The sequence below is a fragment of the Emys orbicularis genome, chromosome 8 (assembly GCF_028017835.1).
Source record: "Emys orbicularis isolate rEmyOrb1 chromosome 8, rEmyOrb1.hap1, whole genome shotgun sequence".
Lineage (NCBI taxonomy): Eukaryota > Metazoa > Chordata > Testudines > Emydidae > Emys > Emys orbicularis.
In genome coordinates, this window is record NC_088690.1 from 4484469 (window position 1) to 4508654 (window position 24186).

At 43.3% G+C, this 24186-nt stretch overlaps 1 protein-coding gene across 1 annotated transcript in view; it reads left to right on the plus strand.

Moving 5' to 3' along the window:
• MAST2 (microtubule associated serine/threonine kinase 2) overlaps positions 1–24186 on the plus strand; it is a 354146-nt gene that overhangs the window by 309019 nt on the left and 20941 nt on the right. Inside the window, exons 13-18 of the mRNA XM_065409475.1 lie at positions 1002–1103; positions 6013–6145; positions 9411–9472; positions 11896–11981; positions 15078–15286; positions 22629–22767. Coding sequence (XP_065265547.1) covers positions 1002–1103; positions 6013–6145; positions 9411–9472; positions 11896–11981; positions 15078–15286; positions 22629–22767 — 731 coding nt within the window. The remainder of the gene's footprint in view (positions 1–1001; positions 1104–6012; positions 6146–9410; positions 9473–11895; positions 11982–15077; positions 15287–22628; positions 22768–24186) is intronic.

The following is a 24186-nucleotide window of genomic DNA, read 5'->3' on the forward strand; positions in this document are numbered from 1 at the left end:
TGAGCACTATTAAATGAACCTCTGTTTCTTGCCACCTGAATCCTTGTTGATAAAATATCATGCCTGCAGGCAACTGAAAGCGCAGAGGTAATGTTTGTCACCCAGCCAGTTCAGGACTCTGTTTCTGTGGCTGGGCTAAAGCAGAATGTATAGTCTACAAGATCTTAGTGGTACTTTGTCAGTTTATTCTGAATACCTTTAGAGAACTGGAGGCTGACAGTCCCTTATCAACCTGCATAGTGAAGTATTATTTACATGTGCTTTGGATCTTGTGCTGTAGCCATTCTAGCACAGAGCAAGCAAGAAGGGAAATGGTCTTTTTGTACCTCTCAGAATCTGTCTTCATATTTTCCAGGCATTAGTTTAGTTGCTTTCTTTCTTATAAAAAGAAAAGGAAAACCTCGATGAAACTAAGCACTGAGTTTATAGTGAAATGGCAAAAACCTATTGTCCTAAAGGAATAAAATTTGTCAACAGCAAAAGTATTTTCTATGTAGTTTGTGTTCTCCTTCTGTGCACTGTACATCAGGTATTAACAATTTGATTGGCAGAATAAGAAGAATGAAATTGGAAGAGAAATACACGTTAAGATCTTCCATGGTAATAAGTAAGAAATGCATGCGAAACTGTAGAAGTAAACTTTAAAACTTTACATCATTCTCTAGAATTCAGGACCCTGGAAAGGAAAACCGTTCCAGTGATAACATCTAATAGTGAGACTAGAAATCTTCGTTTAAATTAAAAAGCCACCATGGCTAAGGGAGATTTTCAGGTAACTCATAACAAAAAAGGCCTCTAACATATTCATTGCCTGAAAAAGGGAATCAGTTATACTGGAAAAGCTGTACATGATTTGGCAACACAGAATGAGCTTTGTTAATTGCTTAGCCTGACTCGGTCATGCCTTCACTGCTGAATTATGGTTACCAAGCTGATTGCTCTAGGTTTAGTGTTTGATGATTCACTGTTTGAACAATAACGTGATGTTTTGCTCTCCGCAGGCCCACGAGCGATCAGAGAGCTCAGAGGTGGCTTTTGTTACCCAGCTTGTGAAAAAGCTGATGATCATCATTGCACGACCGGCTCGACTGCTTGAGTGCCTGGTAAGCACAATCCTCAGAAGAAAGTGTATCTGCTTTGAAGTGCCTGATTGGGTACACAAGACAGGAAGAAGAACCAATTCTTACAGGGAAAATACGTTTTTGAAAAAATAGGTCCAAATCCAAAATAAGGACACATAGGGCCTCTCTGGACGTGTAGAGCCCATAAAGTGGGTATAAATTGCCAGCGCAGCTTAAAGGATCTAGCCTCCTTAAAGGATCCTTAGTGTAAATGAGAATTGGACTCTGAGGGTATGTCTACACAGCAAAGGAAAACCTGTGACTGGCCCCTGCCAGCTGACTCAGGCTCGGGCTGCAGGACAGATTCATTGTTGTGTAGACTTCCGGGCTTGGGCTGGAGCCCGAACTCTGGGATCCTTTCCCCCCTCAGGGCTCAAGTGCCCAAACCCAGAAGTCTACACAGCAATGAAACAGCCCTGTGAGCCCACTTCAACTGGCACAGGCCGCCGTGGGTTTTTCTTTGCTGTGTAGACGTACTCTGAATTTTTTAAAAAATTGTCACATTCTCTGAGTGTGGAACTAGACGTGTGCAGGTGGGGACGATCCAAGGGAGTCTGTAAGCAAGATTAAATTCTGTACAGAACAGCCTGAATATATTGAAGAGCAAGTCATATATTACTTTCTAAACTACCCACTCAGACTAGTAAGAGGACATAGTTTTACACTTAGTTCTGGACAGTAGGAACAAAGAATGCAGGCCGTACCTGCAGAATGGGGACTCAGTGTCTTGAAAAGCAGTGACTCTGAAAAGGATTTCGGGATCATAGTGGACAGACAGCTGAACATGAGCTACCAGTGTAATATTGTGGGGAAAGGGGCTAATATGATCCTTGGATGTACAAAAAGGGGAGTGGGGAGGTGATTTTATTTCTGTAGCTGGCATTGAGTGAGATTGGTATTGGAATACAATACTGTGTTCAAACATCAAACAAAGAGATGCTGAAAAATTGGAGAGCGTGCAGACAAGAGCCACCAAAATGATTCAGGGGCTGGCGAAAATGCCTTTCAGTGACTGACTTAAGGAGCTCAATCTGTTTAGTTTATCAAAAAGATCAAGAGGTGATTTTATTGTGGTATATGGGTACCTCTGTGGAGAGAAAATACAAGGAATTTAAAGGCTCTTTAATCTAGCAGAGAAATGGAGAACAAAAATCAGTGGAGTTGAAGCCAAAATATTCAAATGAGAAATAAAGCATATATATTTAACAGTGAGGATGATTAACAGTTGGAACAAACTACCGGAAGTGGTAGATTCTCCATCTCAGTTCAAATCCAGACTTGGATGCCTTTCTGGAAGAGATGCTTTAGTGAAACATGTTACTGGGCTCAATACAGGGCTAGTCACTGGATGAAATTATCTGACTCCGTGTTACACAGGAGGTCAGATTAGATGCTCTAATGCAGGGGTGGCCAACCTGCGGCTCCGGAGCCACATGCGGCTCTTCAGAAGTTAATATGCGGCTCCTTGTATAGGCACCGACTCCGGGGCTGGAGCTACAGGCGCCAACTTTCCTGTGTGCAGTGGGGTGCTCACTGCTCAACCCTTGGCTCTGCCACAGGCCCTGCCCCCATTCCACCCCTTCCCGCCCCCTTCCCTGAGCCTGCTATGCCTTTGCTCCTCCCCCTGAGTCTCATGCATGCCATGAAACAGCTGATCGAGAGGTGCGGGGAGGGAGCGGGAGGTGCTGATTGGTGGGGCTGCCGGTGGGCAGGAGGCACTGGAAGCGGTGTGGGGGAGCTGATGGGGGGGCTGCTGACGTACAACTGTGGCTCTTTGGCAATGTACATTGGTAAATTCTGGCTCCTTCTCAGGCTCAGGTTGGCCACCCCTGCTCTAATGGGCCCTTCTGGCCTTGGAACCTATCGAGCTGAGTAAAGCTGCCTCTTTTTCAGGCATTATTGCAGCTAGATCAATTTTGGTATGATCGTGCTTAGAGATAGGCAGTGGCACAGCTCATGTAAGAAGCAAACTTTCATAAGTTAATATGAGATTGTACCAACAAGGAGTGAGTTTCATTATCTGAGCTGTTGGAAGACAAACGAGCTGTGTGAAGCTTTCTTCATAAGGTGAACAGCTCAGTGCAACAAGACTTTTTTTTTTTTTTTTTTTTTTTGCAAGGAGGAAAATTATGACAACAAAATATATGTTTGTATTTTAATCTAGCTGAGTTTTCTTGACTAATAAAATTGAGAGTATAAGGCAGTTATTTACTGCATTGAGTCTTTCAACTCTCAGTGAATTTTCAAAGCGGTCATGGGGATTTTGCCGTATTGAGTGACTTTCATTAATTTTAACAATTTACTTGAAAATCTTCCGCACAAGTTGAAATTGGGATTGAAAAAGCAAAACTAAACTGAAATAGATTGCTATGAATCTCGTGGTGCTTACTTTGCTTAATACTGAAATTGATACATGTGTCACTAGAATAGCACTCATCACCTTAGAAGGGTAAGAGAGCATTTGCCAAAGTTTAATGCCATCTCTATAGTGTGGTATTCCTCTTGGAAGCACTTCCTAAATCATACGTGCCATTAGCTGCAAATTAATGTATCAAGAGGTTCCTGTGCTAGCTGCCGCACCTGTCCTTCTGAGACAAGCGTGGGAGCAGGTGGAGGCAATAGAGTCTCTGAGATTTGAGTAATGAACTCCAAAGCTTGTAGTGACAGCCCTGAAAACAAAGTGGCAAGACCCCAAAGTATATAAATACTGTACAGTTCACTATTTTAGTATTCTCTGTGTTTTTTAAAGCACTCTATCTGCCTAACCATTTAAAAAAAGTTATTTATCTTATTCTACTGACCATAGTGCCATCAGTGCTAGCGTTCCATCTGATACTGTATATGGGAGCAAGAGGATCCTAATAGACAGCTTTCCATTGTAATAGTTTGGCTGTCAGTTTTCTCTTGCACTTCGGAGCATGTGAATTCACCCATTTTTATAACTTAACCTTTAATTTTGCTGTGCTTTCATCAGACCAGATGTGCTGTTAAATTATACAAAATGTACTAAAATTGTTTCATATGAAACAACTGCTATATCCAGCCACTCATATGACTCCTGCTTCTTCAATACAAAATAAAATGACTGAGCATGTAGGTCAGGTGAGGAAATTGGAGTAATGGGTGTAAAGGGTTTTAATTGTTTTATACAATTTTGGTTATTTAATGTTTAAGTCTTACCTACCAGATTGTAAAATGTTTATTAAGGGCTGAGCATTTGGGCTTTGAAGGCAGCAATTCTGGCTCTCAGGTGAATACGTTAAGTAGACACATTTTTCAAATGTGTGTGTTATTTACCAGTGAGACCGTCTCTTGGGGGAAATGTGCAGTTTAGCAGTGGTTTTTGACAGTGGTATTATATTGTAGACTGGAACACTGCTGCAGGAGGCTATTCCATTCGGTTATGTAAAACTACATTTAGAGGCTCTCTTAAAAGTATTTTCTACTAAAAAGATGAGTACAGCTCTATTGATTCCACCTCTCTTCCCTGTTCCTTCTTCCATCCTTTCCTTGTCTGTTATCTTTAACTATTATCTATCCACTGGCTGCTTTCTCTCCCCCAGTAAGTCAGTCTTATCTTGAAAAAAAATCCTTCCCTACTGCCCACTCCACCTGCCCCACTAGCCTTTTCCTACTACTTGCCTGTGTCTGAGCCTCACAGTTCGTAGACTTTGTCTCCACCAACTCTCCCTCTGATCTAGTTCCTGTCTGCTGCTCTTACTAAGATCACTAATGACTTCTTCCTAGCCAAGTCAGAGGCACTTCTCATCTCCTTCACTCATTGCTGTCTTTGGCAATATTGCCTGTTATTTGCTTAGTGCTGACTTTGAGCTCATCACCGAATGGATTATACAACAAAGAAGTGGTCTTTGCTCGAAGGTGCTAACAATTTTAAAAGCACCCTTTTCCTCCTCCACTTTTTCTCCTCTCTTGGTTTTTATGATTGTATTTATTTTTGGGTTTGATTGATATTTTTTCGGTCATCTCCTGTCTTGCTAACCACTCTTTCAGGTAAATTGTGCTGTTTGATGTCAGTCACTGATCCACTGTACAAAACTATTACTCAGTTCAAAATAATTTGGTAGTCTCTGCACAGGAGTCCAGCACTGGTAAACAACGAGGTTTGCAGATCAGAGTTAAAGGTACTTTAGCAACACTATTTTAGCTGAAGCATGTGCATCCTGCCTGACCTATCAAGTGGTCCTAGTCACCGCTGACAGGTTAATAGTTTAGAGCAGTTTGACAAACAGAAATTAAAACTTCTGTGATACTGAAATTCGTAACTGCATGCAACATGGTTTGAAGCAAGATTACTGCCTTTATAGAATGTTTTGCTCAGCTAATTAAGTTTGATGGGAGCTTGCTGTTGAGTGACTTAATTCATCTTTCTACCATGCTGAGATGGCAGAAAACTTCACATAGGTCCTCACCTCAAAACTTCTGTTTCTATAGTGTACATCATGGATTGTAACAGCATAAGAACTTGGGGCAAGCTAAATATTTGAGGTATCATGACCTACTGCATAAATCCCCTAATGCCAACTTTTGTTTTATAAAATGTTTTCTTACCATCCCTGTTGTCTCTGTTCATTGGCAAGGCCAGCTGATCCAAGGATATAGACATCCAGCACAGTCTCTGAATACATCTAATGGTTTACATTTTTCTAGAGCAGGAGGCTGTGTGCATCGTGTTGATATACTTGTGACTGTAGGTGTTTTGCAGCATCATTGGGCCTTGGAATCAGTTTTGGATATATTGGAGCAGGCTAGATGTTAAAGCTTAACAATAACCATGCTTCTCTGTGGGCATTAAAACAACAACAAATTCTCTTTTAATTTTGGAATCAAATCACTCAGATCTCTGGTCTTACTCTTTCTTTTCTTCCTTTAGGAGTTTGATCCCGAAGAGTTTTACCATCTGTTAGAAGCTGCCGAAGGTCATGCCAAGGAAGGGCAAGGAATTAAATGCGACATTCCTCGTTACATTATCAGCCAGCTGGGCCTTACCCGGGATCCCCTGGAGGGTGAGAACTTCTTACTTTGCATCCTTTGGGCTAAAAGCCTTTCCAAATATGAAATATGAGCCATCTTCACTGGTCGTTGCTCTGTTAAATGAGAATTTTTTTTCCCTTTAATTCACATGCCTCTTTTTTTCCTCATCCTCTATTGCTGTTCTCAAAATGTAAACTGTCCTTTCCCCCTCTAATTGCCTGTTACTTTCTGTGTTACTTTTTAACCATTTATGCTCTGGTGTTTGACAGTGAAACTAGACTGCTCAGTTTTGTTTTTGTTTGTAATCTGCTGTTTATAGCAGGTCCACTTGGTGATTCAAAGGCACTGCCAAATGCTCCGTTGTTGAGGTTTCCTGCACAATACAGGAATGTTTAAGATCAAAATTTTCATTGAAATTTCAAGAACAATACTTTAAATTGAATTCCTATTAGGTTTTGTTAGCCTTTATTAAAAAAAACTGAACCTGACTTTTGGATTTTACATTGACATTGTCCTTTGAATATGGTTATATTTTACTACTTCTCTGCCAACTCAGACAATCTATTTGTTTTATTTTTACTGTTGCCTTTGCTCAGAAAGTTGGAATCTGGTTCTTTGGAATGTTTCCTGACTTTCTGCAGTATTCTCCATGAGATTAGTGGGTGTGTGCAGTGACAAGCCCTGTTATGAGTAAAACCCACTGTACAGATAGCAGAATTCTCCTTTGCTACACTTAATGCTCTTGCCTGCTCCATGGAACAGTCATATTTCTGGATTAATTAATCTGTTTTAAGCACTCTGTGGTGAAATCCCTGTGGTATGGAGTAGCCATAAAAAGGCCCATTTTGCAGCACAGTTCCACTACACAGAGGGACCTCATAAGGGCATTCCAAAGCCCCCTACCATGAATGCTGCAAAGCCATAGAGTCTGTGTATAGGTGCAGGGGAGTTGCAGGTTCATTGTCTGAGTGGATCAATTGGCCACAGTCCCTGCATTTTGGACTGAGTAGTGCAGGAGTCCGCCGATGCTGCTTCACTGAAGAGACTGTATTAACAGACACAGACTGACCGGTTTGGGAGTTGGAGAGGAGTCTGTTATCCTAGCTTTTGTGTTGGTCCCCTGAGGAGCAAAGTTTGTTTACTCAAGCTTTGCATGAGGGGCCAGGACTATTATCATTTTTGTAGCATTAACAATATGTTCTCTGCTATACAAGGCAAAAAAGTACAGACAATTCCTGCCCAAAGAACCTACAGTCTCCATGATAACCACAGGGGTGACAGGATGCAGTGGGAGAGACAGGAGAGAGAGGTTAGAGGATGGGGGAACTTTGAGAGTGGAAGGTGTTTTGTTCCCTTATTGGGTAACTCAGAGCACTACAGACTGCAACAGCGTTGCCATGTTGTATGAAGCATTTGTTAACCCTCCAATGAATAGTGTAGACATTTGGGGTTTTTTAATAGGTATACTTAGAATGAGTATTTGCTAAATGTGATGTCAGTCAGTCATTATAAATTCATATGATAGGTATAGTCTATACTTCTGAGAGTTCATCTAGATCAGTGGTAGTCAACTTATTTATCATTGTGGGCCGCATCCACACAATATATATACTATTTTCTATGACCCTGAAGATGTAACGTGGGCCGCAGCTGTGTGCCGATTGGGCCGCAGGCAGGCCGCAGTTGAGAACCATGGATCTAGATGCAGAAGTTTATACTTCTGGTCCCCAAAAGGCATTTAATCATTTAAATTTTTTTTGTTAACTTGGACAGTGTTTCAAGCAACCTGTTTTTGTAAAGGGAGATAATTTACAGTATATTTTACATATACAGACTTTAAAAATATTGTACGTTATATTAAACATTGGCAAATTTTTAAAAGATCTTGAGAATTTATTTGCTATCTGTTTAGTCAAAACTTGAGAGAGTCAGTCAAATTGCAGTACCTTTTTTGGGTTAAATATCCAGGATCCTTACTAATTGAGGATTATCATTATAATAGGGTGCAAATAATATGATCCAGAAATTCCCGGCACCCTTACCAGCCATCTCTGTCCAGCACATGCTCTTAATCTATCCCCCTGCCCCATTCCTCAAGGGTGATCTGGAAGAGGCTGAGCAGGTCTGGCAGCCCTTCTAGACCTCAGTATACTACATGGTAAAATTCATGTGCTTTCTAATATGCTCCTGGGCGCAGAGCCCCAGAAAATCTGAACTTTGAAATCAGTGAGTTATTGCACAATTAAATATTTCATCTCCGTGTTTTGTTAATCTCGTTTAATCTCTTTTCTTTTGAGATATTTATTGGCACAAATTTTGCTTCCATGCTTGGCTCAGCAACAATAAAACCTGCCACAGAGACTGGAAGTTACCACAGAATTTGGCAGCAATTGAACTTTGGTTTTCTTTTTCTCTTGTGGAAGCAGTTTTACCTTAATTTCTGCAATATTTGTCAGAATTACAGAGTGACAGGTTGGCAAGCAACATCAGACGAACAGCTTTTTAGCAAAATGTTCACCAGAGGTTACTGAATGCAATTTAATTAATTGTATCTGTGGAAATCTGATATAAAGTGACGTTTCCGTTGATCCCTGTCAGGGAGGGAGAGAACCTTTCATTTACTTATTTCCTATAAAAAATTGTGTAAAGGTGTCAAGGTGCCTCATTTTCTTTCTACGAAATGGAACTGTAGAAATGTCCATTTAGAGATTTCTTTTAGATACCAATACGCTTCTAGCCTGTTGCCTTTTGGATGTGGAATTGATCCTGTGAGGTGCTTAGCAACTCCTGAAAGGAGCTGAGCATGCTAAACTCCCACTAACTTCCCCATTGTTTGAGGGTGCTTGGTAGCTTGCAGAATTGGGCCAACTAGAGACAAGAAAATATTTAGAAATCTAATTTCCATGCCCTAAAGGGACGAGTATACCTGCATGAACATAAATGTGCGGACGCATGCTGCTTACCCTTAACAAATTGCTGATTTTGCTGGAGAAATATTAATAGCATTACCTTAGTATTTGCATTTATTCCTTATCCTTGTTGTAGGGAATATCTAGAATGCTACAAAATACTGAGGTAAGGATAATTGGTTGTCTTTATATGAGGCATTACCTAAAACAGCTGGCAAGATTTTAGAGGTGACTATTGTGTAATAGTATAACATTTTTTGCAGGAAAGGAAGAAATGTGGTTTTCTAACATCTACAAATACTTTCTAAAATGCTGTTTCTTTGCCATATAGAAACAGATCAATTATATATTGAGACCGGTATAAATAGTTGTTCTTTGTTGTTTGCAGAAATGGCCCAGCTGAATAGCTATGACAGTCCAGACACTCCAGAAACAGATGATTCAGTTGAGGTAAAGAAGCAATATACTTGTGCTGTCTACCTATTTCTTCCCTAGAAAGAAACAGTCTAATACAATGGTAAAAGATTTGTTAGGAAAACAAGATTATAATACAATGTATATTGTAACACACTGAATATTTTTAACAACATATATTTGGTAAATGATTTTAAAATACTTTTAAAAGCTAACTTGCATGCTTATAGAAACTTGGACATAGCTCTATAAATACTGTAAAGAAGTAATGATTTAAAGATAACGGCAACTAATAGAAGCAAATGGATATGGACAGGAATTATCAAGAAGGTTGACAACGTTTTTTTTTTTTTTTTTTTACAACCATTAACAAAAATGGGGCTAAGGAAAGAAATGTGTTGGCATAGGTAAAGAATCTTGGGGAGTGAATTTAGGTTCCCAAGACAAGGATTTACTAATGATTTGTTGGGTAAATGTAGTCATTTATCTCTCCAGGCTTCATAGATCTGTAGGTTTCACTTTGATTGTGTAACAAAAATGCCAATTTATTTAAAAGATCTATTAGGGAAAGACCAACTTTTGGGGGTGGGGTGACGGGGGAAGCTCCAGGGCTCCTAGGGATGCAAACTACATGTCGATGCGAGGTGGAATTTTCAAAAGTGCCTATGTGCTAGATTCTCCAAGGTACTTAGGCAGCTAAATCCACCACTTATGTGCCATTGACATCCTTAAAACCACTGCTCAGCTGCCACCTAACCCCACAGGTGCCCAAGTCCTCAAGGTGCCTAAGTTTCCATCAGTAGGCACATGCAAAGCCACCTAAGCATTGATGCTGCCTCCACAGCTAACAAACTACTCAGAGCCCTGGCTGAAGCCAAAGCCAAAGAAACGGGATTCTCAAACTAGACTTTCCCCTGCATGTCTCACCAGCAGAGCCTGATCCCATAGGCATTCTCAGAGTCTGCCCAAGACACAATACCTGTCACAAAAGAATACAGGTCAGGAATTTGTGTGTGTATGAATATGTGTCCCCTGGCCTAATGGTTAGGGCACTCCAGGAGATGTGGATTCAAATCCCTGGTCCAGAGCAGGGACTTGAACCCTGATCTCCTGTATCCCTGGTGAATGCCCTAGCCACTGAGCTGTTGGGTATAATGACATTGGGGTCTCTCTCTCTTGTGAAAGATCTGGGTTTCAGCTTCAAGAGCGCAGGCTACCAGAGCGGCTGACTTGGCGTAGGTGCCTAACTCCAGAAAAGGGGTTCACAGCTGAAAATCCCGAGCAGAAGGAGGTGCCTCTCTCTGGCCCATCAGTTAGGCACCTTTCCTCTGTATTTCACTCCTGGCTAGCTTAAGGCAGCTCCCCGCTCCGCTGGCTGGCTTCTGAGGCAGGTAACTCTCCCCATGTATTGAATGGGGAGCCTAGGTGCATAACTCAGGGTTGAGGATTGGATTCCACTAGGTGGCAAGGCACCTCGGGGTTAGGCATTGCAATACCTAAGTATTTTTGTAGATTTGGCCCTGAGTAATTTAGGAGCATAAGTCCCACTGACTTCTAAATAATTTAGGAACTTGAAAATCCCACCGTAGTCTGCACATAAAGTAAATTATGCTTGTCTGTAGTATGACTGCAAACAGTACAAAATAATCTCTGCTGGAAGTGCTCAATGTAAATGGGAGAATACAAACATGACTTGCAGTTGCTGAGGAACTCAACATTTCTCAGCTAATATCCTGATTAGTATAAGAATAAAACAGGGAGGAAGGATGACCCTGGGACTCAGAAGATCTGGATTTTGTTCCCATTTCTGCCACAGACCTCCTGAGTAACTTTGAGCAAGTCACCTGGTGTGTCTGCCTCACTGTCTGTCAGTTTTGAGCTCCTCGGGTGGAAGTAACTCAAAAAGCATAACGTATATTGTTGTTAGAAATATTTCAACTTATTCAATACTGTGGGTCCTGGCAGGCTATTGAGCATTATCAGAAAGTCAATGTGCAAAGGCTTCTCTGAGTTCCATGGTAGTTTAAAAAACAAACATCATTCATTACATAACAGAAGGATATTAGAAGGCTACCAGAGAAGGAGACTGTATCTATGATCTAACAGAAATCAAAATGTAATGTATTTAGTATGAAGAATTAAATGGAAGATTTCAGTATGACAGTGGTTTAAATGTGGCAACCATTTCTTAGTTATAGTATGTCAAGGGAAAGGAGTAAATATAAAATATATTATGCCACCAAATATTAGAGACCTATACATACAGATCTTCCAGTTACAAAACAAAAAATCCAGGAAAATAGATTTTTTTTGTTTTGTTTTTCTGTAAATTCAGGATTAAAATTAAGATTTTCATATTTTCTACCCAGCAGCAAATTTTTTGGAAGTACATTTTTTAAAAGTAGGCTAGATTCTGGTGAACTGCAGAGAAAAAAAAATCCCTTCTCCTTGATTTTCAGAGTCGCGGGGCCCCTGCGCAGTCAAAGAAAGCTCCCTCTGAAGAGGACTTTGAAAACATTAAGCTAATCAGCAACGGGGCTTATGGGTAAGGTATTCAGCTTGTGTCTAGCATTTTGCTTTTCAAGAAGATGTTACTGTCAAGCCACCTGATCAAGAATTAGGCCTTTCAGGCTGTTGTTCATTATATGCCCTTGCCAGCTGCTTGCTATATTACACTACAACTTTGACCTCAAGCCCTATTATGCTGTAACTTTTTCTGCTAAGTTTGCCTTCACAGTATGTGGATAAAATTAAACATACTCATATACGATAGGTTAATGTGACATTTGAGAGGTTACAATTGAGGTATGAGGTGTGTTATCCAGGGAAATTATCTTTATGAATAATGGTGTCATGTACTTTACGTTTTGTTTACATTATAGTATTTCTTACAGGAAAGAATATAATAATAAAACGCATTTGTTTGTTAGCACCACATACCCAGACATAAGTTCAATACTTATTAAAACTAGACGTTAAAGTGTAATTTCACTGTGAAGTGTTGCTGTGTAAAAATGTCCTAATGCTTCATTGTGTCTTAACAGATTTGCACAGTTTACAAGTTAAAATTCCAATTGCCAGCCCCACACAAAGAACCCAGAATTTGAAATTTGAGATTACAAGTTTGGTTAATTAAGCTAATAGTGTTGATGTAATATACTTAGACTTCTGTAAGGCATTTGACTTAGTACCACATGACACTTTGATTAAAAAACTAGAAAGATATATTAACGTGGTACACATTAAATTGATTAAAAGCTGGCTAACTGATAGGTCTCAAAATGTAATTGTAAAGGGGGAATCATCATCAAATGTGTGTTTCTAAAGGGATCCCATAGGAATAGGTCATTGGCCCGGCGCTATTTAACATTTTTATTATTGACCCGTAAGAAGACATAAAATCATCACTGATAAAGTTTGCCAATCACACACAGATTGGGGAGTGGTATATAATGAAGAGGACAGGTCACTGATAAAGTGAGCTGGATTTCTTGGTAAGCAGGGGGCAAGCAAACAATGTGTTTTAGTATGTCCAAATGTAAATGTGTACATCTAGGAATAAAGAATGTAGGCCATACTTGCAGGATGGGTGACTATCCTGGGAAGCAGTAACTCTGAAAAAGATTTGATGGTCATGGTGGATAATCAGCTGAATAGGAGCTCCCAGTGTGACTCTGTTGCGATCCTTGGATAAATACACAGGAGAGTCTTGCGTAGGCGTAGAGGGGTTATTTTACTTCTGTATTTGGCACTAGTGCAACCACTGCTGGAAAACTGGTTCCAGTTCTGGTGTCCACAATTGAAGAAGGATGTTGATAAATTTGAGAGGGTTAGAGAAGAGCCATGAGAATGATCAAAGGACTAGAAAACATGCTTTATAGGAGCTCAGTCTATTTAGCTTAACAAAGAGAAGGTTAAGAGGTGATTGATTAGTCCAAAAACCTACATGGGAAACAAATATTTAATAATAGACTCTTCAGTCTAGCAGACAAATGTATAACACGATCCACTGGCTGGAAGTTTCAGGCTAGAAACAAGGTGTAATTTGTCAAAGGTGTGAGTAATTAACCATTTGAACAACGGACCAAGAGTTGTGGTGGATTCTCTATCACCGGCAATTTTTAAATTAAGATTGGATGTTTTTCTAAAAGATCTGCTCTAGGAATTATTGTGGGGAAGTTCTCTGGCCTGCGTTATAGAGGAGATCAGATGAGATGATCTTGGTCCCTTCTGGCCTTGGAATCTGTGAATCTCTGAAACACCATTTGGGTTCTTTCTGGCTGTGACATCATAACCAGTGATATTCAGCAGGCCAAATTCTACCCTCAGGTATACCTGTGCTGCCCCATTGATTTCAATGGGACTTAAGCACTGTGCTTAAAGTTAAGCATGTGCTGGAGCGCTTTGTTGAATTAAATGAAAATGTAATAAAAACATATTTTAGTCAATAATGTAAAAGGGGGAGAGCAGATCGGAGAGCCAGTTTGTTAGATAAGAAAGTGCCATTTTTACAGTCACTTTTTCTATGTAGACCCATGTTTTCTAGTACATCCTTCTAAAGGTATGTTTACACTGCAGTTTAGACCCCTGTGGCTGGCCCATGCCAGCTAGCTCAGGCTAAAGGGCTGTATAGATGTTCGGGCTGGAGCCTGGGCTCTTTGACCCTGCAAGGTAGAAGGGTCCCAGAACTTGGGCTGCAGCCTGAGCCTGAACACCTACACTGCAATGAAACAGCCCCTTCGCCCAAGCCCCGTAAGCCCGAGTCAGCTGGCACGGGCCAGCCGTAGGTGTCTAATTGTAGTGTAGACATTCCCTAAAAGGCTAGAGGTGGTTTGCTCAAAGTCATATCCTTGCTATATGTACTACATACTTTATCCAGCTGATATGATACTATGTTAAATAGAATCCAATAAGCCACTCCAGAGACAGGGGAGTAAGTATTGATTCAGTAGAGCAAGCTAACTGAATGAAAACCTTATTTGCAAACTGTACTATGAATGTGCGGACAAAGATGTGCAAATGGTAGAAATGAAAAGGATATTTTACCACAGGAAATCTTGCAGCATCATGTTGTTACAGCTAATCCAACTCTTTAATTTGTGGAGCTTGGAAGGAAGTTGCACTGATCCCATTCATTTTAGGTCATTTTTAAATTGACTGGTGATGTTCATCATTTCAATATTTATTACAAGTATGTGCCTCTACATATACCCAAGATTGTGTGCTACATTCTTCATTTATTGTCTGGACATTCAAAAATGCTACAGGAGTGTGTGGTTTCTGGTGTAATCTCACAGGGCCCTAGTCTTATTTCTGATGGAGGAATTGCAATTTTAATTTTAGAATGCAAGAATCTCATAAAGTTGCAAGAGCTTTCCTTGGTTAAGGCTGAGCTACTCTCTCTGCTGAGAATGTTACGTATTTGGAGAAGCCTGTGAAGAGTAGCCTTCCCCGTTTCTTACTCTGAGGAAAAGCATAAAGAGATTTCTTCTTCTGTAGCGACGCTTGACATGACAGATGTTTTATGTAGTCATAGATAAACCTAGCAGGAGCCTATCAGTGTATGTGATGTAATGACCTGCAATCCATTGTTTTTGAAATGGTCCAAACTGAAGGTAGGAACCCTTTTGTTGTGTTCTAGGGCTGTGTATTTGGTGCGGCACAAGACTACCCGCCAGCGCTTTGCCATGAAGAAGATCAACAAACAGAACCTAATTTTGAGAAATCAGATCCAGCAGGCCTTCGTGGAGAGAGACATCCTGACCTTTGCTGAGAACCCCTTTGTAGTCAGTATGTTCTGCTCCTTCGAGACCAAACGCCACCTCTGCATGGTTATGGAGTATGTGGAAGGTATTTGTCTCAGGCTTGAAAAGTATCTGGTTATATTATTGAATGTTTAATTGTTTGAAACGTGTTAATTTTGCAGAGTGGCAGTAATTATTGTATATATAACGCCTTTCATGCTGTATTATCGCCAAGTGCTTTACAGATTGAGTCTTTAGGGTCACCCTCCATTGCCCTGTAGGATCGAATGTTGCAGCCAAAATAGGCTTAGATCGTATTCTCTAGATGTCACCTTGGTAGACCTTTCACATATGGGTCTGCCCACGCCTACACAAAAGAGTCTCAGGGTATGTCTACACTACGAAATTAGGTCGAATTAATAGAAGCCGGTTTTATAGAAATCGGTTGTATACAGCCGATTGTGTGTGTCCCCACATAAAATGCTCTAAGTGCTCTAGTCGGCGGACCACGTCCACAGTACCGAGGCTAGCGTCGACTTCCGGAGCATTGCACTATGGGTAGCTATCCCACAGTTCCCGCAGTCTCCGCCGCCCATTGGAATTCTGGGTTGAGATCCCAATGCCCGAATGATGCAAAACAGTGTCGCGGGGGGTTCTGGGTACATGTCGTCAGGCCCCTCCCCCTCCGTCAGAGCAACGGCAGACAATAGATTCGCGCCTTTTTACCTGGGTTACCTGTGCAGACAACATACCACGGCAAGCATGGAGCCCGCTCAGCTCAGCTCACCGTCACCATATGTCATCTGGGTGCCGGCAGACGTGGAACTGCATTGCTACACAGCAGCAGCAGCTAACTGCCTTTTGGCGGTAGACGGTGCAGCATGACTGGTAGCCTTCATCGGTGATCTGGGTGCTGGCAGCCGTGGGGCTGGCAGCCGTAGGGCTGCATTGCACCAGCCCCTTGCCTTTTGCCTTTTGGCAGTAGATGGTGTATTACGACTGGTAACCGTCGTCATCGTACAGCAGTGGCTGGAACTCCGTATGTCCCCCAGTCCCCCATCCCCCCAGTCATATACTGCTGCCTTCACAATGACGATGATGGCTATCAGTCATAGTTACCTATTACAAGTTGGATCATCGCACATTAGCAGAGTCTTCCCTGAGCAGCAGATCGTGCAATAGGCCTGAAGGCCATCGTCATCATACAGGAAAAATGTGGCTATCAGTCTTAGTACACTAACTGCCAAGCGCCCAGTATTTGCTGCCAAGCACCCAGAAGATGCCGAGGGCTATCAGTCATGCTGCACCGTCGTCTTAAGATATAAAAAATAGATTTGTTCTGTATTCATTTGCTTCCCCCTCCCTCCGTCAAATCAACGGCCTGCTAAACCCAGGCTTTTGAGTTCAATCTTTGGGGGGGGGCCATTCTGTGTGACAGTTGTTTGTGTTTCTCCCTGATGCACAGCCACCTTTGTTGATTTTAATTCCCTGTACCTGTACGCCATGTCGTCACTCGCCCCTCCCTCCCTCCCTCCCTCCTTCCCCTGGTCCGTCAGATACTAGTTTCGCGCCTTTTTTCAGACCAGACGCCATAGCTAGCACTGGGATCATGGAGCCCGCTCAGATCACCGCGGCAATTATGAGCACTATGAACACCACGCGCATTGTCCTGGAGTATATGCAGAGCCAGAACATGCCAAAGCTAAACCAGGACCAGCCGAGGAGGCGATTGCAGCGCGGCGACGAGAGTGATGAGGAAATTGACATGGACATAGACCTCTCACAAGGCACAGGCCCCAGCAATGTGGAAATCATGGTGTTACTGGGGCAGGTTCATGCCGTGGAACGCCGATTCTGGGCCCGGGAAACAAGCACAGACTGGTGGGACCGCATCGTGCTGCAGGTGTGGGACGATTCCCAGTGGCTGCAAAACTTTCGCATGCGTAAGGGCACTTTCATGGAACTTTGTGACTTGCTTTCCCCTGCCCTGAAGCGCCAGAATACCAGGATGAGAGCAGCCCTCACAGTTGAGAAGCGAGTGGCGATAGCCCTGTGGAAGCTTGCAACACCAGACAGCTACCGGTCAGTCGGGAATCAATTTGGAGTGGGCAAATCTACTGTGGGGGCTGCTGTGATCCAAGTTGCCAGGGCAATGAAAGACCTGGTGATATCAAGGGTAGTGACTCTGGGAAATGTGCAGGCCATAGTGGATGGCTTTGCTGCAATGGGATTCCCAAACTGTGGTGGGGCCATAGACGGAACCCATATCCCTATCTTGGCACCGGAGCACCAAGCCACCGAGTACATAAACCGCAAGGGGTACTTTTCAATGCTGCTGCAAGCCCTGGTGGATCACAAGGGACGTTTCACCAACATCAACGTGGGATGGCCGGGAAAGGTACATGATGCTCGCGTCTTCAGGCACTCTGCTCTGTTTCGAAAGCTGGAGGAAGGGACTTTCTTCCCGGACCAGAAAATAACCGTTGGGGATGTTGAAATGCCTATCGTGATCCTTGGGGACCCAGCCTACCCCTTAATGCCATGGCTCATGAAGCCGTACACAGGCAGCCTGGACAGGAGTCAGGACCTGTTCAACTACAGGCTGAGCAAGTGCCGAATGGTGGTGGAATGTGCATTTGGACGTTTAAAAGCGCGCTGGCGCAGCTTACTGACTCGCTCAGACCTTAGCGAAAAGAATATCCCCATTGTTATTGCTGCTTGCTGTGCGCTCCACAATATCTGTGAGAGTAAGGGGGAGACATTTATGGCGGGGTGGGAGGTTGAGGCAAATCGCCTGGCCGCTGATTACGCACAGCCAGACACCAGGGCGGTTAGAGGAGCACAGCATGGCGCGGTGCGCATCAGAGAAGCTTTGAAAATGAGTTTTGTGACTGGCCAGGCTACGGTGTGAAACTTCTGTTTGTTTCTCCTTGATGAACCCTCCGCCCCCCCCCCCCACCCGGTTCACTCTACTTCCCTGTAAGCCAACCACCCCACCCTCCCCTTCCCCCTTCGAGCACCGCTTGCAGAGGCAATAAAGTCATTGTTACTTCACATTCATGCATTCTTTATTAATTCATCACACAACTAGGGGGATAATTGCAAAGGTAGCCCGGGATGGGTGGGGGAGGAGGGAAGGAAAAGGACACACTGCAGTTTAAAACTTTAACTCTTATTGAAGGCCAGCCTTCTGATGCTAGGGCAATCATCTGGGTGGAGTGACTGGGTGGCCGGAGGCCCCCCCACCGTGTTCTTGGGCGTCTGGGTGAGGAGGCTATGGAACTTGGGGAGGAGGGCTGTTGGTTACACAGGGGCTGTAGCGGCGGTCTCTGCTCCTGCTGCCTTTCCTGCAGCTCAACCATACGCTGGAGCATATCAGTTTGATGCTCCAGCAGCTGGAGCATCGACTCTTGCCTTCTGTCTGCAAGCTGACGCCACCTATCATCTTTAGCCCGCAACTTGCTCTGTTTATCCCGCGATTCAGCACGCCACCTCTCCTCTCGTTCATATTGGGCTTTTCTGTAATCAGTCATTGACTGCCTCCACGCATTCTGCTGTGCTCTGTCAGCGTGGGAGGACATCTGTAGCTCTGTGAACATGTCATCACACGTCCTACGTTTTCTCTTTCTAATCTTCACTAGCCTCTGTGAAGGAGAAACATGTGCAGCTGGTGGAGGAGAAGGGAGAGGTGGTTAAAAAAGACACATTTTAGAGAACAATGGGTACACTCTTTCACGTTAAATTTTGCTGTTCACATTACACAGCACATGTGCTTTCGTTACAAGGTCGCATTTTTCCTCTTATATTGAGGGCCTGCCGGTTTGGTGTGAGAGATCACTCACGCAGTGCCAGGCCACAGATTTCAGCTTGCAGGCAGCCATGGTAAGACAGTCTTTTGGCTTTTTTAACCTTCTTAACATGTGGGAATGGTTTCAAACAGTAGTGCTCTCATTTCCCATACCAAGCACCCGTTGGGTTGGCCATTTAAAATGGGTTTGCAATGTAAAAGGAGGGGCTGCAGTTTCAGGGTTAACATGCAGCACAAACCCAACTAACTCCCCTCCCCCACACACCCAATTCTCTGGGATGATCACTTCACCCCTCCCCCCCACCGCGTGGCTAACAGCGGGGAATATTTCTGTTCAGCAGAGCAGGAACGGGCACCTCTGAATGTCCCCTTAATAAAATTGCCCCATTTCAATCAGGTGACCGTGAATGATATCACGCTCCTGAGGATAACAAAGAGCGATAAGGAATGGATGTTGTCTGCATGCCAGCAAACACCGGGACCATACGCTGCCATGCTTTGTTATGCAATGATTCCAGACTACGTGCTACTGGCCTGGCGTGGTAAAGTGTCCTACCATGGCGGACGGGATAAGACAGCCCTCCCCAGAAACCTTTTGCAAAGGCTTTGGGAGTACATCCAGGAGAGTTTTCTGGAGATGTCCCTGGAGGATTTTTGCTCCATCCCCATACACGTTAACAGACTTTTCCAGTAGCTGTACTGGCCGCGATTGCCAGGGCAAATTAATCATTAATCATTAAACACGCTTGCTTTTAAACCATGTGTAATATTTACAAAGGTACACTCACCAGAGGTCCCCTGTGTGCCCTCAGGGTCTGGGAGCACGCCTTGGGTGAGTTCTGGGGTTACTGGTTCCAGGTCCAGGGTGATAAACATATCCTGGCTGTTGGGGAAACCGGTTTCTCCGCTTCCTTGCGGCTGTGAGCTATCTACATTTTCTCCATCCTCATCTTCCTCGTACCCCGAACCCGCTTCCCTGTGTGTTTCTCCAGTGAGGGAGTCATAGCACACGGTTGGGGTAGTGGTGGCTGCACCCCCTAGAATGGCATGCAGCTCCGCGTAGAAGCGGCATGTTTGCGGCTCTGCCCCGGACCTTCCGTTTGCTTCTCTGGCTTTGTGGTAGGCTTGCCTTAGCTCCTTAATTTTCACGCGGCACTGCTGTGCGTCCCTGTTATGGCCTCTGTCCTTCATGGCCTTGGAGACCTTTTCTAATATTTTGCCATTTAGTTTACTGCTTCGGAGTTCAGCCAGCAGTGATTCGTCTCCCCATATGGCGAGCAGATCCCGTACCTCCCGTTCTGTCCATGCTGGAGCTCTTTTGCGATCCTGGGACTCCATCACGGTTACCTGTGCTGATGAGCTCTGCGTGGTCACCTGTGCTCTCCACGCTGAGCAAACAGGAAATGAAATTCAAACGTTCGCGGGGCTTTTCCTGTCTACCTGGCCAGTGCATCTGAGTTGAGAGTGCTGTCCAGAGCAGTCACAATGAAGCACTGTGGGATAGCTCCCGGAGGCCAATAACGTCGAATTCCGTCCACACTACCCCAATTCCGACCCCCTAAGGCCGATTTTATCGCTAATCCCCTCGTCGGAGGTGGAGTAACGAAACCGGTTTAAAGGGCCCTTTAAGTCGAAAGAAAGGGCTTCGTCGTGTGAACGTGTCCAGGCTTAATTCGATTTAACGCGGCTAAAGTCGACCTAAACTCGTAGTGTAGACCAGGCCTCAGCCACCTCCATAACACAATTTGTTCCTGGATACTATGAAGGGTGATCCGTGGGTCTGAACTCCATATGGTGGGGAGGGAGTGGAGATTGGCTGGACCACATTGCAGAGATGGGTCAGAAAAGTCAGTCCAGCCTGGAGCTGTAGTACCTTGCAGGGGGAAATGCCCACTCTGTGGGTCCCAACGGTAGCTGCAGCTAACATAGCTTGGCTGCAGTGGAGCTGCGCCAACACAGAGCCATGTGCAGGGAAGCTGCTGGGGGACTAGAGCCAGTGTGAAGGCTCTGTAGGGGAATGACTGCAGAGACATCCGAACAGGGAGCTCTCCTGGGGGTACTACTATTGGAGGGGATGATCTGGCCCATGCTTTGGTTAGTATTAAGGTTAAAAAGATCCAGAACAGAAATGCTAAGGTCTGGTCAAGCAGCGGAGCAGTTGTACAATAACAGGAAGCTGATGAAGAACATCTATGGGAGGGACAGCTCAGTGGTTTGAACATTGGCCTGCTAAACCCAGGGTTGTGAGTTCAATCCTTGAGGGGGCCATTTAGGGATCTCGGGCAAAATCCATACTTGGTCCTGCTGGTGAAGGCAGGGGGCTGGACTTGATGACCTTTCGGGGTCCCTTCCAGTTCTATGAGATAGGTATATCTCCATATAACTGTTTAGTTTCCTGTTTTCTTAATTTATTTAATTTGAATATTAGTTGGATTTGTTTTATAGTTTTATCTTAATGTAAATAATATACACCTCTACCTCGATATAACGCTGTCCTCGGGAGCCAAAAAATCTTACCGCGTTATAGGTGATACCGCGTTATATCGAACTTGCTTTGATCTGCCGGAGTGTGCAGCCCTCCCCCCCCCCCCCCCCGGAGTATTGCTTTACTGCGTTATATCAGAATTCGTGTTATATCGGGTTGCGTTATATCGGGGTAGAGGTGTATGTCCATTGGTGCGTAGAACTAATTTCCCATGCCTGGCTTCTGTGTTTGGGCTAGCTGAATAACTGCAAGATGTGAACTATGGCTATTGTGTTTCTGACAAATGAGTGAAGCTGAAACAGAATTTATTGATTGACATGTTGACAAATTTAGAGTAAATTCTTATTTGCAAATGGAGAGGAGGATCATGTTAAATCTGTGGTGCAACATTCTTTAAACAGCAAAAAGAAAAGAAATACTATAGCCACAAAGGCTGGCTGAGTATAAACTCTACTTCCTTCCCAGATTCCTTTCCAACCTGGAAGATGAATTTATACAATCACTGAGCCAAATCCTGCTTGCCTTTCTCAACAAATAGTTGTATTAAAGCCAGTTGGACTGCTCCCCTAGAAAGGCAAGAAGACTTTACCTGTGCTCCCTAAAGTGGAGAGAGCATTTCTCAGTCGTCTCAGCATCAAGGTTGACAAACCCAGCTTAGTCCTCCTCCTTTCCAAAGCAGATACATTTAATTCTGTGGACTTTCCTCTCCTGTGGCGTCTCAGATGAAGCCATAGAAATGCTGTTACTGTTCACTGTCCATAGACCTCAACGGCATCATACTGCTTTTTTAAAGAGCTGGAGTTTACTAAAATATCATTGACAAAAGTGTCCCCTGTCCCATGCTGTTGTGCCGCTTGCTATGCTTGTCTGGCTGATTGCTGCCCTTCTGTACAGAAGATCTACTTGTATGGTTTGTGACATGCATTTAGATCCTGAAAGGCATTACAGAAATTATAGAAAATAAAAAAGGCATTATGGAAATTAAAATTATTTTCTAAACTGTGTTCAGACTCCAGGACCAAGGATAAGAACCTTTAATGTAGAGAGAATTTAAGGAGGCAGAAATTCTTCCAATCTAATGTTGTGGTGTTGCTGCTACTGTAGCTTAGTATTCATATGTCATTTCAATGTGCTATGTTTGTAATTTACTTCTAGGAGGAGATTGTGCCACACTCCTAAAGAATATTGGAGCCCTACCAGTTGATATGGCCAGGATGTATTTTGCAGAGACAGTGCTGGCACTGGAGTACCTACACAATTATGGCATTGTCCACCGTGACCTAAAACCTGACAAGTATGTTTTGAACCTTTCAGGTTCAAATATGTAGTTGTAGATCTCCGTGATAAAAGTATAATTACTAATTAAGCATTGGATGTTATAGGCAAGTAGCCAGTCTTGTCTCATTTATTTAGTTTTGAAAAGACTAAGTTTATAATGTTGTTTTCTTGATAGGTTCAACTTCTTGTTTTCAGATGTCAATCTGTGCTAACATCATTAAAAAGTAATTCCCCCCGCCATGATGCATATTAATATGCATTCATAGATTCCAAGGCCAGAAGTGATCATCTAGTCTGACCTCCTGTATAACACAGGTCAGAGAACTCCCCAAAAATAACTCATAGAGCAGAGCTTTTAGAAAAAAACATCCAGTCTTGATTTAAAAATGGTGAGTGATGGAGAATCCACCACGACCCATGGTAAATTGTTCCAATGATTACTTACTCTCACAGTTAAAAAATTATGCCTTATTTCCAGACTGAATTTGTCTAGCTTCAACTTCTCACCATTGGATCATGTTAGACCTTTCTCTGATAGACTGAAGAGCCCATTATTAAATATCTGTTCCCCATGTAGGTACTTATAGCCTGTAATCAAGTCACCCCTTAACCTTCTCTTTGTTAAGATAAATAGATTGAGCTCCTGGTGTTTTTCACTGTCAGGCAGGTTTTCTAATCTTTTAATCACTCTGGTGGCTCTTCTCTGAACCCTCTCCAATTTATCAACATCCTTCTTGAATTGTGGGCACCAGAACTGGACCCAGTGTTCCAGCAGTGGTGGCTCCAGTGCCAAATCCAGAAGGGAAGTAACTTCTCAACTACTTGAGAATCCCGTGTATGCATCCCAGGATCTCATTAGCCCTTTTGGCCCTCGCGTCACACTTGGGAGCTCATGTTTAGCTGATTATCCACTGCGACCCCCAATTCTTTTTTAGAGTCACTGCATCCCAGAACATGTCCTAAATTTAGCTCAATAATCCCTTGTATGTCCTAAGCTGTTCCTATGGCATATTTAGCAGGTGCATCGAAAACAAACCGATCTCTCTGCCCTGATTCAGCAAAAATCTCTCGAATCCTAACAGCAGGTACAAAAGTTGACAAAAACCCATCATTTTAAGGATGTTGGATTGGAAGACAGAACAGCATTTAATCTTAAGGGTTTTATTAGAGCAGTTAAGCATGGAAAGAATGGCATCTTACAATCTCATTCTATTCAAATGAGAGAGAGAGAAGTTAGATGAGGTAATATCTTTTATTGGACCCACTTCTGTTGGTGGGAAGGAAAAGCTTTCTAGCTACAAAGAGCTTCCTCCGGTCTCTGGATCTGTATGTAGTGATCAGAGGTTTGTAATAGGTGAGTCCTCTGGGGATGAGGTTTTGTTTCTTGAATCTGCTCAGAAAATGTCGCTGTTCAGTCTGGCTTCCTTCTTCATGT